The sequence below is a fragment of the Microcaecilia unicolor genome, chromosome 11, assembly GCF_901765095.1.
Source record: "Microcaecilia unicolor chromosome 11, aMicUni1.1, whole genome shotgun sequence".
NCBI lineage: Eukaryota > Metazoa > Chordata > Amphibia > Gymnophiona > Siphonopidae > Microcaecilia > Microcaecilia unicolor.
The window spans coordinates 187,943,004-187,957,655 of NC_044041.1; the positions used below are offsets into that span (position 1 = coordinate 187,943,004).

General features: G+C 45.5%; 1 protein-coding gene across 1 annotated transcript in view; it reads left to right on the forward strand.

Moving 5' to 3' along the window:
* The window catches only part of LAPTM5 (lysosomal protein transmembrane 5), a 62,924-nt gene extending 48,530 nt beyond the window's left edge, over positions 1 to 14,394 (forward strand). The window contains exons 7-8 of the mRNA XM_030219340.1: positions 7,828 to 7,926; positions 11,466 to 14,394. Coding sequence (XP_030075200.1) covers positions 7,828 to 7,926; positions 11,466 to 11,540 — 174 coding nt within the window. The 3' untranslated portion in view covers positions 11,541 to 14,394. The remainder of the gene's footprint in view (positions 1 to 7,827; positions 7,927 to 11,465) is intronic.
* The last annotated feature ends 258 nt before the right edge of the window (positions 14,395 to 14,652 follow it).

The window sequence follows — 14,652 nt, forward strand, 5'->3', positions numbered from 1 at the left end:
GGCCTGTGATCAGCAGTGTACACACTGACGATTACCGCCCGGTTAATCTGTGAGACCTTACTGCTAAGTGGCGGTAAAGTCTCAGGCCCAAAATGGATGCGCGCTGATTTTTATTTTGCCGCACGTCCGTTTTCGGCCCAAAAAAATAGGCCTTTTTTGCAGGTGCACTGAAAAATGGTCCTGCGCATGTCCAATTCATATGCAGGCATAGGCAGTCGGTGGCCCAACTGTTTGGGGAGGCTAAAAGGGGCGGGGTTAGGGGGTGGGGCTTAAATCCATAATTGTCTGATAACACAGAAAAAAAAAATAAAAGTCACAATACCTTTTTTTAAATTTAGATATTAGATATGTATCATATGTCAAAGAATAAAGTGGTTGCTCAAAGCATATTCTAACCACAATCACTCAACTGCAAAACACTATGCACAACTTTGTGCAAAAACACACTCAGAACCTTACTGTACCATAAATATTACACTGGGCAGAACCTAATACACCAAAATACCACCCATACGGAAAATGCAGACCGTCAACAATATGAAACAAGGGATCATATCATCACAATTCTCATGTAGAGCCACAAAACACCCTAATTAATGTGGGATAAAATGCCATAAATAAGTAAATAAATATAAACTTTTAATGTTGAGCACCTGATTCTCAAAGTGGACATATTCCAAACACTGCCCTCCCCTCCATCCACCCATGTCCAGCAACCTTCCTCTCCCTTCCCCTCCATCCACCCATGTCCAGCAACCCTCCTCTCCCCTCCATCCACCCTTGTCCAGCCAGCAACTCTCCTCTCCCCTGTCCTTCCCTCCATCCACCCATGTCCAGCAACCCTCCTCTCCCCCCTGCCCTCCCCTCCATCCAGCAATGTTAACTTCCAGCCCCCCCCAATTCCCGATCCCCCGCTTGTCCATCCCGTCTGCCCTCAGCTCCCCCCTAGCCCTCGTTTGCTTCCTGCGCTGCCCTACCTTTAAATATTGCATTTTTCTTCCAGTCGCGGCTCCATTATTAAAAGCAGAAGCAGGCTCGGCTCCAGCCTTCCCTCGCATGGCTCCGCCTTCACGCAAACAGGAAATACGTCAGAAGAGGGCGGAGCCATGCGAGGGAAGGCTGGAGCCGAGCCTGCTTCTGCTTTTAATAATGGCGCCGCGACTGGAAGAAAAATGCAATATTTAAAGGTAGGGCAGCGGCAGGAAGCAAACGAGGGCTAGGGGGGAGCTGAGGGCAGACGGGATGGACGACCTGGGGAGCGGGGAAGCCTGCAGCTCGTCGCGGGGTGGGGGCAGCAGGCGAAGAAGGTCACAGTTGGGCTGGGGAGGCTTAGCCTCCCCAAGCCTCTTATACGGGGTGCCTATGTATGCAGGCCATTTTTCAGTGCGCCTTAGTAAAAGGACCCCTAAGTGACTTGCCCAAGGTCACAAGGAGCTGCAGTGGGAATTGAACCCAGGTTACCAGGATCAAAGCCTGCTGCACTAACCATTAGGCCACTCCTCCACTTTGTAGAACGAGGCTTATGTCCAGGAGCTGTGCCTAACTTTAGGTGTGGCCCTTTGCCCCAACTGAAATGTGGTGCAAATGTACACATCTGAATTAGATGCAACTCCCCCCCCCCTTTTTTTTCTATAACAACATGTATAATTGCTAGGAACACCCCCATTCGGCCCATGATGCTCCCATTTCTATTATTATTATTAACATTTGTATAGCGCTACCAGAGGCACGCAGCACTGAACACCTGACACAGAGAGACAGTCCCTGCTCAATAGAGCTTACAATCTAAAAATAATACAGACAGACAAGACAATTAAGGGCGAGGAAAGTACTGGGTAAGAAGGAACAAGGGGAGGCAATTGAGTAGTGGCTAGGAGCCAAAAGCAGTGGTGAAAAGGTGGGTTTTCAGCATAGATTTGAAAACAGGTAGAGATGGAGCTAGACGTACAGGCTCAGGGAGTCTATTCCAGGCATAAGGTGCCGCGAGGGAAAAGGGACGAAGCCTGGAGTTAGCGGTGGAGGAGAAGGGGGACGACAAGAGAGATCTGTCCAGTGAGCGGAGTTCACGGGGAGGGATGTAGGGAGAGATGAGAGTGGAGAGGTAATGGGAGGCTGCAGAATGGATGCATTTAAAGGTCAGTAAGAGAAGTTTGAATTGTATGCGGAAGCGGACAGGGAGCCAGTGAAGTGACTTGAGGAGTGGGCTAGTGTGGGCTGTGCTCTTTTATTTACTCACGCGTAAAAGTTAGGCGGTATTCCTATGTTTAAATGAATGTGCATTGGTTCCAATTAAATCTAATTAATGCCAATAATAATAATAATTATTTGTTACATTTGTACCCCACATTTACTTGTTAAAAAGCCAATTATTGGCGCTAATCAGCTCATTATTCAATTAAAATGCACATGCAATTTTTGGTGACTTTTATAGAATTAGGGGGTTTGGTGTCCCGACCCACAGTTTGGGAAGCTCTGTGTTACGCTAATATTTTACAAAAGAGAAACAGGCATCTGCTTTCCTTCTTAGAATAGGTGTCAAATAGGCAGCTGATTGTCAAGTAACAAAAGGAGCCTTTTCATAGAATTAACTTCAGAGCAGTGACGATCCTAGGTCGGCTGCCACCCGGGGTGGATCGCCGATGCGCACCCCCCCCCCCCTGGTGCAGCAAGACCCCCCCTGGCGAAATGACACCCCCCCCCCCCCAGCGCATCAACTGAGTTTGATTCCCACTTCAGGCACAGGCAGCTCCTTGTGACTCTGGGCAAGTCACTTAACCCTCCATTGCCCCATGTAAGCCGCATTGAGCCTGCCATGAGTGGGAAAGCGCAGGGTACAAATGTAACAAAAATAAAATAGATACTATTGGAGATTCTATATGGAATGTTGCTACTATTGGAGATTCTACATGGAATGTTGCTATTCCACAAGCAACATTCCATGTAGAAGGTTGCGCAGGCTTCTGTTTCTGAGTCTGACGTCCTGCACATATGTGCAGGACGTCAGACTCACAGAAGCAGAAGCCTGCGCGGCCACATTGGTGATCTGCAAGGGCCGACTTCTAATTGGAATGTTGCGCTAGTGGAATAGCAACATTCCATGTAGAATCTCAAATAGTAGCAACAGTGGAGGAGTGGCCTAGTGGTTAGGGTGGTGGACTTTGGTCCTGGGGAACTGAGGAACTGAGTTTGATTCCCACTTCAGGCACAGGCAGCTCCTTGTGACTCTGGGCAAGTCACTTAACCCTCCATTGCCCCATGTAAGCCGCATTGAGCCTGCCATGAGTGGGAAAGCGCAAGGTACAAATGTAACCCCCCCCCCCGGGTGCATCTTTACCTGCGGGGAGCAGCCGCGCAGCTCTCGGCTCCGCTGGCTCCCTGCTCCCTCTGCCCCGGAACAGGAAGTAACCTGTTCCGGGGCAGAGAAAGCAGGGAACCAGCAGAGCTGACAGGCGCGTGGCACCCCCCCACCCCCCAGTAGCGTGCACCCGGGGCGGACTGCCCCCACCGCCCCGCCCTTGGTACGCCACTGCTTCAGAGAGACAACATTTGAAAATTTCTTAAGAATAGGGGCTAGAAGTATCTGGACCAGAGAAACCTGCCCTTAACAGCTATTACAGGTATTGATAGACTGTAACATCTGCCCTTAGTCCAGAGTGTATACATTTCAAATGAATTTCAGTCTGGGGTCATCCAGTCTGTTCTGCTGAGGCAAACCACAATATCTGATTCCTCTCTTGCGCTGATTGTCTACATCTGTCCACCAGTCAGATGGGAGCCCAGGCTTCATGTTAGATAATGTGGCTGTATATCTTAATGAAATTCTTGTTCAACTGTCATTGTTTCTAGACAAAATCTGACGGGATAGCTAAAACAGAGAAGTGCTGATAAATCTTCCCAGGAAACTATTATTACTTATATTATTAAGATTGTTTTCTTTTTCCTAAACTGTCCTAAGAATATAAGACTAGCCATACTGGGTCAGACCAATGGTTCATCTACATATATAACATAGTAACATAGTAGATGACGGCAGAAAAAGACCTGCACGGTCCATCCAGTCTGCCCAACAAGACAACTCATGTGTGCTACTTTTTGTGTATACCCTACTTTGATTTGTACCTATGCTCTTCAGGGCACAGACCGTATAAGTCTGCCCAGCACTATCCCCGCCTCCCAACCACCAGCCCCGCCTCCCAACCACCGGCTCTGGCACAGATCGTATAAGTCTGCCCAGCACTATCCCCGCCTTCCACCACTGGCTCTGGCACAGACCGTATAAGTCTGCCCAGCACTATCCCTGCCTCCCAACCTCCAGTCCCACCTCCCACCACTGGCTCTGGCACAGACCGTATAAGTCTGCCCCGCACTATCCCCGCCTCCCAACCTCCAGCCCCGCCTCCCACTACCGGCTCTGCTATCCAATCACGGTTAAGACGTCAGAAGGCGGGACTAAGGGCACGAACGAACTCATCGAAGCAAACAGGGAAGGCTGGAGACGGGCAGCAGGGCTTTAAATAACGCGCGCTTCAACGGAGAGGTAATAAAAAAGATGGATGGGAGCAGGAGGGGACGGTGGGGGTGAAGGACAATCGCTGACATGTTTGGGAGCAGGAGGGGAGGTAAGCATGGCCTGTGATGGCGCCCTCCTGCCATGCTTACCTCCCGTTATGGAGCCGGCTCGCCCCCAAGAACAACCGGCTCGCAAGAGCTGTCAAAATTTAACAAGCGGCTTTTGCGAGCCGGACCAAGCCGCCTCCAGCACACCACTGCCTCTTTCTGTTCAAGCTTCTTCTAAGCATTTAGAATTAAAATATACAGTCATCTCTGCACCAGGTACACATGTACACACGTACGTGTACACACACACAACCCACTGATAGTATATTTATTTATTTATTATTACACTTGTACCCCGCACTTTCCCACTCAAAGCAGGATCAATGCGGCTTACATAGTAATAGGGAATACAGAGTATTGTTAGAGAAAATATAAGTTAAATATAGCAGAGTAGTAAAAGGGATAGGTAGGTAGAGAAGGGCAAGGGAGAAAGTAGTAAGGGAGGTGTGAGCAAGGGGTGGGTGAGTATTGGGAAAGGGGTAATCGAGTTGGGAGAGAATGGTCAAGGGTAGGTGAGCATGGGAGGAGGGGTAGAGGGGGCAGGAGGGGGATGGGATACGAGATAAGCATAGGGAAGTTTGTTGGGAGATGTAGTCTGGGACTTTGTCGTTGTCTTCTGGATATGTGTTGGGTAGATGGGTTCATAGGATTAGTTTGGGACATTTGGGTAGGCTTGCTTGAACAGATGGGTTTTTATATAGCAAAGGCCTTAGGGAGAGAGTCACATGTTCCACATAATCATTTCACCCTTTATATTGAAAAAAACGTATTAAGTCATAGGTTAACCTGTCCATAGAGTTACATCAAATCATAAGCTACAAACTATTGTTAATCATTGGTTCAGGTTATGTTGTGCTAAAATCAGTGGGTCAGTGGAGATTCAAGGCAAAATTCAGCAGCAGTAAACAATTCCAGTAAAGAGTCTGGCTATTTTAGAATAAGGAACTCTCTTTGCAGCTAGCACACGTTAGACATCTGCATGCTGAAGGATCTGGGGATATGAGGTTAAGGATGTATATCTTTTTCAGTTCCCTTTTCTTTCACAAGACATGCTTATCCTTAGCGACAACTTCCAGTATCTGGACAGGACATTAATTACAATTCAACTGTTTGTTCAGCTTGAATATCATGGACTCATGGGCAAACGTATTTCAACTAAAACTCAACACAGAAAAAACACACTGTCTCATCCTCTCATCCCAATACAATATGAACAAACCCACAAACATAAACACCCCAGATTATACCCTCCCTATCTCAGACAGCCTGAAAATTCTCGGTGTTACAATCGACCGTAACCTCACACTAGAGAACCAAGTGAAATCTACAACAAAGAAAATGTTCCACGCAATGTGGAAACTCAAACGCGTGAAACCATTCTTCCCCAGGGAAATATTTCGCAACTTGATACAATCAATGGTACTAAGCCATGTAGACTACTGCAATGGAATTTATGCAGGATGCAAAGAACAAATAATAAAGAAACTTCAAACTGCTCAAAACACGGCAGCCAGGCTTATATTTGGAAAAACACGATTCGAAAGCGCCAAACCCCTCCAAGAAAAACTGCACTGGCTCCCAATTGAAGAACGTATTGCTTTCAAAATCTGCACCCTGGTTCATAAAATTATCTACGGCGAAGCCTGGTATACATGACAAACCTCATAGACCTACCAACCAGAAACACAACAGGATCAACACGAACATACCTAAATCTCCACTACCCAAGCTGCAAAAGACTCAATACAAATCAACCTATGCATCCAGCTTTTCCTACATAAGCACACAACTATTGAACGCATTACCAAAAGCCGTGAAAACAACTTATGATCACCTAAACTTCTGGAAATCGTTAAAAACTAACCTGTTCAAAAAGGCATACCCTACCGACCCAACTTAAATGCCTGTACCCTGCAACACAACGAAACCAAAGCTCGTAATGGACATATAATAACTCTTCCTCTCTACGATTCTCTTCCTCTCTACGATTCCCTAACGTGTCTGTACACACGAACCTTATTCTACCACAACATTACTGTATTTGTTCATACCGGAATTGGCGAACGCCTTTACAGTACTATGTAAGCTACATTGAGCCTGCAAATAGGTGGGAAAATGTGGGATACAAATGTAACAAATAAAAAATAAAAAATCTTTCCTCAAAATACGATAGAGCCATGCCTCTTTTACGTCGTCTTCACTAGATACCAATAGACTTAAGAGTAAAATTTAAGGTTCTAATTTTGACATATAAAAGCGTTTCATTCAGCTACCCCATCTTACCTTGCGACCTTAACTATTCCATACACACCATCGCGAATGCTCTGTTCACTCACAGACAATAGATTAGTTGATCCCACCACCCTCAAGGGCTAGATGGGAATCCACCCGTGCTTCAGCCTTTTTTCCGTAAATCTCTGAAACCTTACATTTACCAAACAGCTTTTTAAATATAGCATTATTTGAGTAGGAAGACCATACAGGTATGAAAAATGCTTTACACTATACAAGGAGACTTAAATCATTAGGGGACCCTTTTACTAAGCCGTGTAGGCGCCTACGTGCACCCAATGTGCGCCAAATTGGAGTTACTGCCCGGTTACCATGTGGCCCTTGCAGTAATTTCAATTTTGGCGCGTGTCCGCTATGGGCGTCTGAAAAATATTTTTAATTTTCTGGCGCGTGGCAGCTACGTGCGTCAAGTGGCATTTGATGCACGTAGACCATTACTGCTTGGTTACCACGTGAGACCTTACGCTAGGTCGATGGCTTGCGGTAAGGTCTCAGACCCAAAATGGACGTGCCCATCCGATTTTAGCAAAAAAAAAGGCGTTTTTTGTAGGTACGCTAAAAAATGATTCTGTGTGCACCCAAAACACTCATCTACACTACTGCAGGCCATTTTTCAGCGCACCTTAGTAAAAGATAATTAGATAATTGTGTATGACTAATGTAGTGATATTATCTTCAGTACGGAAGTTGTCTGTTGTGTCCTATCGTATAATGGATTTCCTAGCTTAAATTACATTGTATGTTGTTGTACGTTTTTGACGTGTAAACTGTTCTTGCCTGCTATGCAATAAGTGATGGTATAGTAAACAAACGATAATGTTCTTGCTCCTCCCCTTTTGCGGTCGATTGTGTGTGAGGTGACCTTCTCCAGGAGGTGTTGGCGGGCTTACAATGTTCTTTTGTTTCTTCAAATTTCAGGTTCACATGCTTCGCTGTGTCTGGAGATGCTTCAAGTACATCAAAGTCAGCAAGAAAGCCATGGTGAAGGTTGCCCCTGACATTTGTGATCCTGAAAAGGTGAGAAGTTAAGGGAAATACATTTATCATTTCTTTAGTACGATTAGGTGGTGCAGGACTGCGACAGAGTCTCTTGTTTGCACTGAAAGCAATTCACCCTGAAACTTGAGTCTCTCCAGACATGCTGGGGGAAATTGGTTGCATTTCCTCCCCAATGATCTTATGAAAATCAAATGATACCATTCTCTCTCTCCCCACTCCACCTCTCTCTCTTGTCTTCTGCTCTTGTCCCTTCTCTTTCCCTCAGATCTGTCTCATCGCACTTGCTTAAATCGTAAGCTTTTAAAGAAGGCTCACATGCCTTGAGTTTGAATGCTTAAAGGTACTAACAAGTCTTCTTTCAAAGATCCTACAGTTTAAGTAGGTGTCTCAGGTTCTTAGAAGCATCTTCATCTTCGACTCCTCCCTCTCCTTCTCTGCCCATATTCAACAGATTGCTAAAACCTGTCATTTCTTCCTTTATAATATCGCCAAAATTCGTCCTTTCCTTTCTGAACACGCTATCAAAACCCTCATCCACACTCTCATCACCTCTCGCTTAGATTACTGCAACTTGCTTCTCACAAGTCTTCCGCTCAGCCACCTCTCTCCTCTTCAATATGTTCAAAATTCTGCTGTACGACTAATATTTCGCCAAAGTCGTTATGCCCATATCAGCCCTCTCCTGAAGTCACTTCACTGGCTCCCTATCTGTTTCCGTATAAAATTCAAGCTCCTCTTATTAACCTATAAGTGCATTCACTCTGCTGCCCCTCACTACCTCTCCACCCTCATCTCTCCCTACACTCCTTCCCAGGAACTCCGTTCACTAGGTAAATCTCTCCTAATTGCACCCTTCTCCTCCATCTCTAACTCCAGACTCTGTTCCTTTTGTCTCGCCGCACCTTATGCCTGGAATGGGCTTCCTGAGCCGTTACCTCTAGCTCCATCCCTGGCCGCCTTCAAATCCGGGCTAAAGGCCTACCTGTTTGATGCTGCTTTTGACTCCTAACTTGTCACTTGCTCGTAACCTTTATCTTGTCTTCCTCTCTTCAATAGTCCCTTTACCTATGTGTCCTTCTGTCTGTCTGTCCTACCCTTATCCTTATTGGTCCTGTCTGTCTGTCCTGATTTAGATTGTAAGCTCTTTTGAGCAGGGACTGTCTTTTCTTCATGTTCAATTGTAAAGCGCTGCGTACGACTGGTAGCGCTATAGAAATGATTTATAGTAATAGTAGTGTGAAATCCAGTGAGAGAATCAGGATTTGGTCGTTGGCATTCTAGATTCCAAAATCATTATCTTCGAGGTCTCCACCCCTCTCTCAAGGTCTTTATTGATCCAGTGTTGCCAGCATTATCCCTTTAAATATGATCAATACCACATTAAAATCGAAACCTAAAAAAGTCAGCAGCTACTTCGGGAGCTGGAATCTTGTCAGCAATTTTTTAAACGCTGGCCACTGCTGACTGAATTAGACCAGAATCGGTCATTAACTGGGTGCCGGCACTAAATATGTGGGTCTGGGGGTTACCTGAGTACCACCGATATTCAGAGGCATAACTGGGGGGGACAGTTAACCAGGTGCCCACTGTTATCCCCCGCTGAATATTCACAATTAGCGCCTAGGAGATAACTGGCTATATCGCGTGATATAGTCGCTATCCCCACATCTGACCACTTAAAAAGCTGGTATATCTTTATCCAGTTTAAAGATAACCAGCTATCTTCGAATATCGACTTAGCCAGTTAACTTTCAACCGGCTAAAAATAAACCGGATATTTAATGCCGGTCTCCGGAAACAGTCCGACATTGAATATCCGGGCTGACTGCAGACTGCAGGAGTTAGCAGGGCTCCATCCCGCAGTCTGAATATCAGCCCCAATGCGCGTAACTGGGAGACATGCCCATAGCTGGCCCATGCCCCTACCATATCTACACCCCCTTACAGTAAGGTACTATCTCACCTGCCGTCATTTACTATGTTACTATCCAGCTCATTTTCGAAAGAGAAGGGCGCCCATCTTCCGACACAAATCGGGAGATGGACGTCCTTCTCTCAGGGGCGCCCAAATCGGCATAATCGAAAGCCGATTTTGGCCGTCCTCAACTGCTTTCCGTTGCAAGGGCAGTGTACCGAAGGCGGGACGGGGGCGTTGTTAACAAATGGGCATGCTCGGCCGATAATGGAAAAAAGAAGGGCGTCCCTGATGAGCATTTGGCCGACTTTACTTGGTCCCTTTTTGTTCACGATCAAGCCTCGAAAAGGTGCCCTAACTGACCAGATGACCACCAGAGGGAATCGGGGATCACTTCCCCTTACTCCCCCAGTGGTCACCAACCCCCTATCACCCAAAAAAACTAATTAAAAAACATTTTTTTCCAGCCTCTATACCAGCCTCAAATGTCATACCCAGCTCCATCACAGCAGTATGCAGGTCCCTGGAGCAGTTTTTAGTGGGTACTGCAGTGCACTTCAGGCAGGCGGACCCAGACCCATCCCCCCCCCCACCTGTTACACTTGTGGTGGTAAATGGGAGCCCTCCAAAACCCACCCAAAACCCACTGTACCCACATCTAGGTGCCCACTATTACCCTTTAAGGGCTATGGTAGTGTTGTATAGTTGTGGGTGGTGGGTTTTTTTTTGGGGGGGGGTTGGCGGGCTCAGCACCCAAGGTAAGGGAGCCATGCACCTGTGATCAATTTGTGAAGTCCACTGCAGTGCCCCCTAGGGTGCCCGGTTGGTGTCCTGGCATGTGAGAGGGGACCAGTGCACTACGAATGCTGGCTCCTCCCATGACCAAATGGTTTGGATTTGGACGTATTTGAGATGGCCGTCCTCGGTTTCCATTATAGGCAAAAAATGAGGTCGGCCATCTCTAAGGTCGACCTAAATGTTGAGATTTGGGCGTCCCCAACCGTATTATCGAAACGAAAGATGGCCACCCATCTTGTTTCGATAATACGGGACGCCCCACCTCTTCGCCGGGAAGCCCTTAAAGATGGGCGCCCAGTTCGATTATGCCCCTCTATGTTATTCTTTGGGGTTCTACATGGAATGTTGCTACTAATTGGGATTCCAGAATCTTGTAACTATTTAGGATTCTAGAATCTTCAGAACTTTAAGCACAAGAAGAGTGCTGGGCAGACTTCTACGGTCTGTGCCCTGTGAATGGCAAGGACAAATCAAACTCGGGTATACTTATAAAGTATCACATACCATGTAAAATAAGTTTATCTTGTTGGTCAGACTGGATGGACCGTTCAGGTCTTTATCTGCCGTCATTTACTATGTTACTATGTTACCTTATAGAATAACACCTAGGGCACATAGAGGCTCATTTTCAAAGCACATAGACTTCCAAAGTTGCATAGTAACCTATATATATATATATATATATATATATATATAGTGGGTTAATATGGCAACCACAATCCTCTACTAATTTGCTGACCTGCCTTATAACTTTTGGAAATTGAAAGGAAGTGAGTAGCAAAACAAACCACACCATGTTTTAGGAGATGGTGGAGTGACCCTTATCATTGTTTTCACTTTGCAGATCGTGCTGCCATCGTACGAGGAAGCCATGAAGTTACCTTCCAAAGAACCTCCCCCTCCCTACGTAGCTGTTTAAGTTGCATACATCTGCCTCCTCCCTCACCACCTGTGCCATAAAAGCATTTTCCAGCATGAACTGAGGAAACTGCCATCTGTGCAGCCCCCACGGTGCCAAAATCTTCTCCACCCACCAGCTTTGAGTCCTGCATTTCTAATGTTTTTATGTCTTGGATGGTAGAATGCCAGCATGCCTTGTTTGGGAAGCCACTGCGAGGCCGTGGGCTGCCGTGTTGCTCTGATAGGCGCGGTTTCGTGACATGCGGTAAAGCAGGACTCCTTTTTCTCCAGAGGGTCTGCTGTACAGCTAGCAATTTATCGCTGTGAATTTCACGCTTGTGGAAGGTGCTGGGTGGACAACGCTTGAAACAAAAGAGATATGTTCCTCCATAGAAGATGTGCAACTCTGCAGTCCAAGTTCCTCCTCCCACCCCTGCCCCCCATACACAAACATTCTGCCCCACCAAACAGAATGCAAGCTTCACATCCACCCACCCACCCACCTACCCACACCCACACCCACCCACACACCACCTTGTTATGTAACAGTGGCTTATTAAGTTCAATAAGACACAAGCTTTCCTCACACAGCCCCTTACAGGATAAGTACAGCATAGGAAGCCATTACCAACAAAATCAAACAGAAAAAAAAAACACTTAAATTTGTGTGTTTGTAAAAATCAGTGCCCAGTACTCTGAGTTGAGTAACCTTTATTGGATAGTACATAGCGTCAGTTCCCGTACCCAAATTCGGGCTCCAGGAGTTACACCTGCTGAAACCAGGTATAATTCCTAGCGCACAATTTGGGCATGCGTCCACGGTATTCTGTAACGCTGTGTGCAAATTTCCGGAGCCGCCCACGCCCCGACCCACCTGTGCCCCTCCCATGCCATGGGATTTGGGTGCACATTTGTATAGAAGCGCTCATAGCAAGATATGCGTGCGAATCCAAATCGGTGCCAATTATTGATTGCTAATGCCTCATCTAATTGATTTGAACACGCATCTTCCCAGCAGGTGCAAATCTGCACGCCTATGTTTTAGCATCCTGAACAGAATCCGGGGGCTAAAGTGTGTGCACTAACCCCCACATTCTATAAAAGTCATTAAAAATTACGCGCACAGTTTAATTGAACAGCAAGCTAATTAGCATCAATAATTGGCTTGTTAACCAATTATTGTCACTAATTAGATTTACTTGAAATATATGCACCTAAATTTAGGCATGAGATCCGTGCCTAAATTTTATGCGTGAGTTCAAAAAGGGGGTATGGAAATGTCATGGGCTGAACGGGGGTGTTTCTAACATTTATACACGTTGTTATAGCATGAAGGGGATATGCGTCTAATTGAGGTATGCACATTTGTACCACATTTCCGTTGGTGCAAACGACTGGGCCTAAATTTAGCAGCGATTCCCAGGTGTAAGCGCTGTTCTAGAAACCGCACCTAGCTTTGAGCGCAGGTTATAGAATAGCGCTTTTTTTTGTTGCTGAAGTTTTTGGCGTCATATCCTTACGTGTGAATTCTACAATGACAAGTAAACGATTGCCATTACGCTAGCTCTACGGCAGATGTAAATGCTCATGCCTAAATGTGGCACATAAGTGTGTGACACGCCCCTGCCATGGCCACGCCCCTCTCACAGTTATATGCTATACAATTTAGACAATAAGGGCCTGATATTCAGCCAGCAGAGGGCAGCACTTTTGCCATCCGACGGCAGATATTTCATGCCAGGCCATTTCCAGGAAAAGGCGTCGAATATCCAGGGTTTTTTAAACTGCTAAAACATTAGCTGGTTAAGACGATATTCAGCGCTAACCAGTTAACTGTTTAGCTGTTAAACATAGGCCGGGTATTTATGTGGCCTATTTTAACCACTGAACATAGCTGGTTAAGCGCTCAATATTTGCACCTAACTGGCTATGTCATGCGATCTAGTCGGTTAGCAGCTAGCCACTAACTAAGGATATTTAGCAGGAGATAACTGATTATCAACCACTGAATAACCATGGTTAGACACTGATATGCTATTTAACCAGTCAGCAGACAGTTATATAGCTTTGAATATCGAGGGGTAACATTATTAAAAAGATCCTAAGTGAATTTATGCATAACTGCAAATTAAGGCCAATTAGTGTCAATTAACTTCATTAATTGCTGATTATTGGTTGCTACTGTCAATTCACACCCAATTAGGTAATTAACTTCCATACATAACTGGCCCTGGTGTATAACCTGCATGCTTAATTTTGCATGCTAAGCATTAAACTATGTGTGCAAGATTATAGATTGAGGGGATATGTGGAAATAGTGCACACTATATGGAAATACTGAGCATTATTTCAGCAATAGTGCATACTGTTTCCCCATAGTGGAATCACTACCATTGTGTATGTGCAAACTAGTGTGTATGCACAAATCAGGATAATAGTGTACTCTGTTTCTGAAATAGTGCACACTATATGGAAATACTGAGCATTATTCCAGCAATAATGCACACTATTTCCCCATAGTGGAATTGCCACCATTGTGCATGTGCAAACTAGTGCGTATGCACAAATCAGGAAAATAGTGTGCCCTCTTTCTGAAATAGTGTACCTTTCTTTCCATATAATGAGCACTATTTCCAGTGTGCACACTATTATCAGAAACTGACAAAACGACATAATGGCCTAACAAAAATGAATAAAATGAAAATTCCTGTAAACAACACCACACAAACACTTTCTGGCTGCCCATCTCTAGTGCAGGTCAGGTTTTATCTTTGAATTAAAGGCTGTTAGAGATGAATTATCAAAGTCTGCAATGCTTCTGATGTGTGAATTTGTAGAGCAAAGTTTCATTTTGAATAAACAGCTTGATGTATTCTGTTTCTCTCTTTCTTCTTACCAAGATAAGCTTTCAAAGATTGAAGCCTCACGCTTCAAAGTGATCCCTGATATTACTGGCATGCCATTACTCTCTGTTCTCAATCTGAGCGCTTGGTGGGAATGATCCGTAATTTAATATCTGCAAAACTTGTCTCATGGGGGTCACAGAACCTCGATGCCCCACATTTGGAAATTTCAGGGAGCACGAGTGCTGCACACACTAGTGAATCTTCATGTGCCGGCAAGTCTACAAA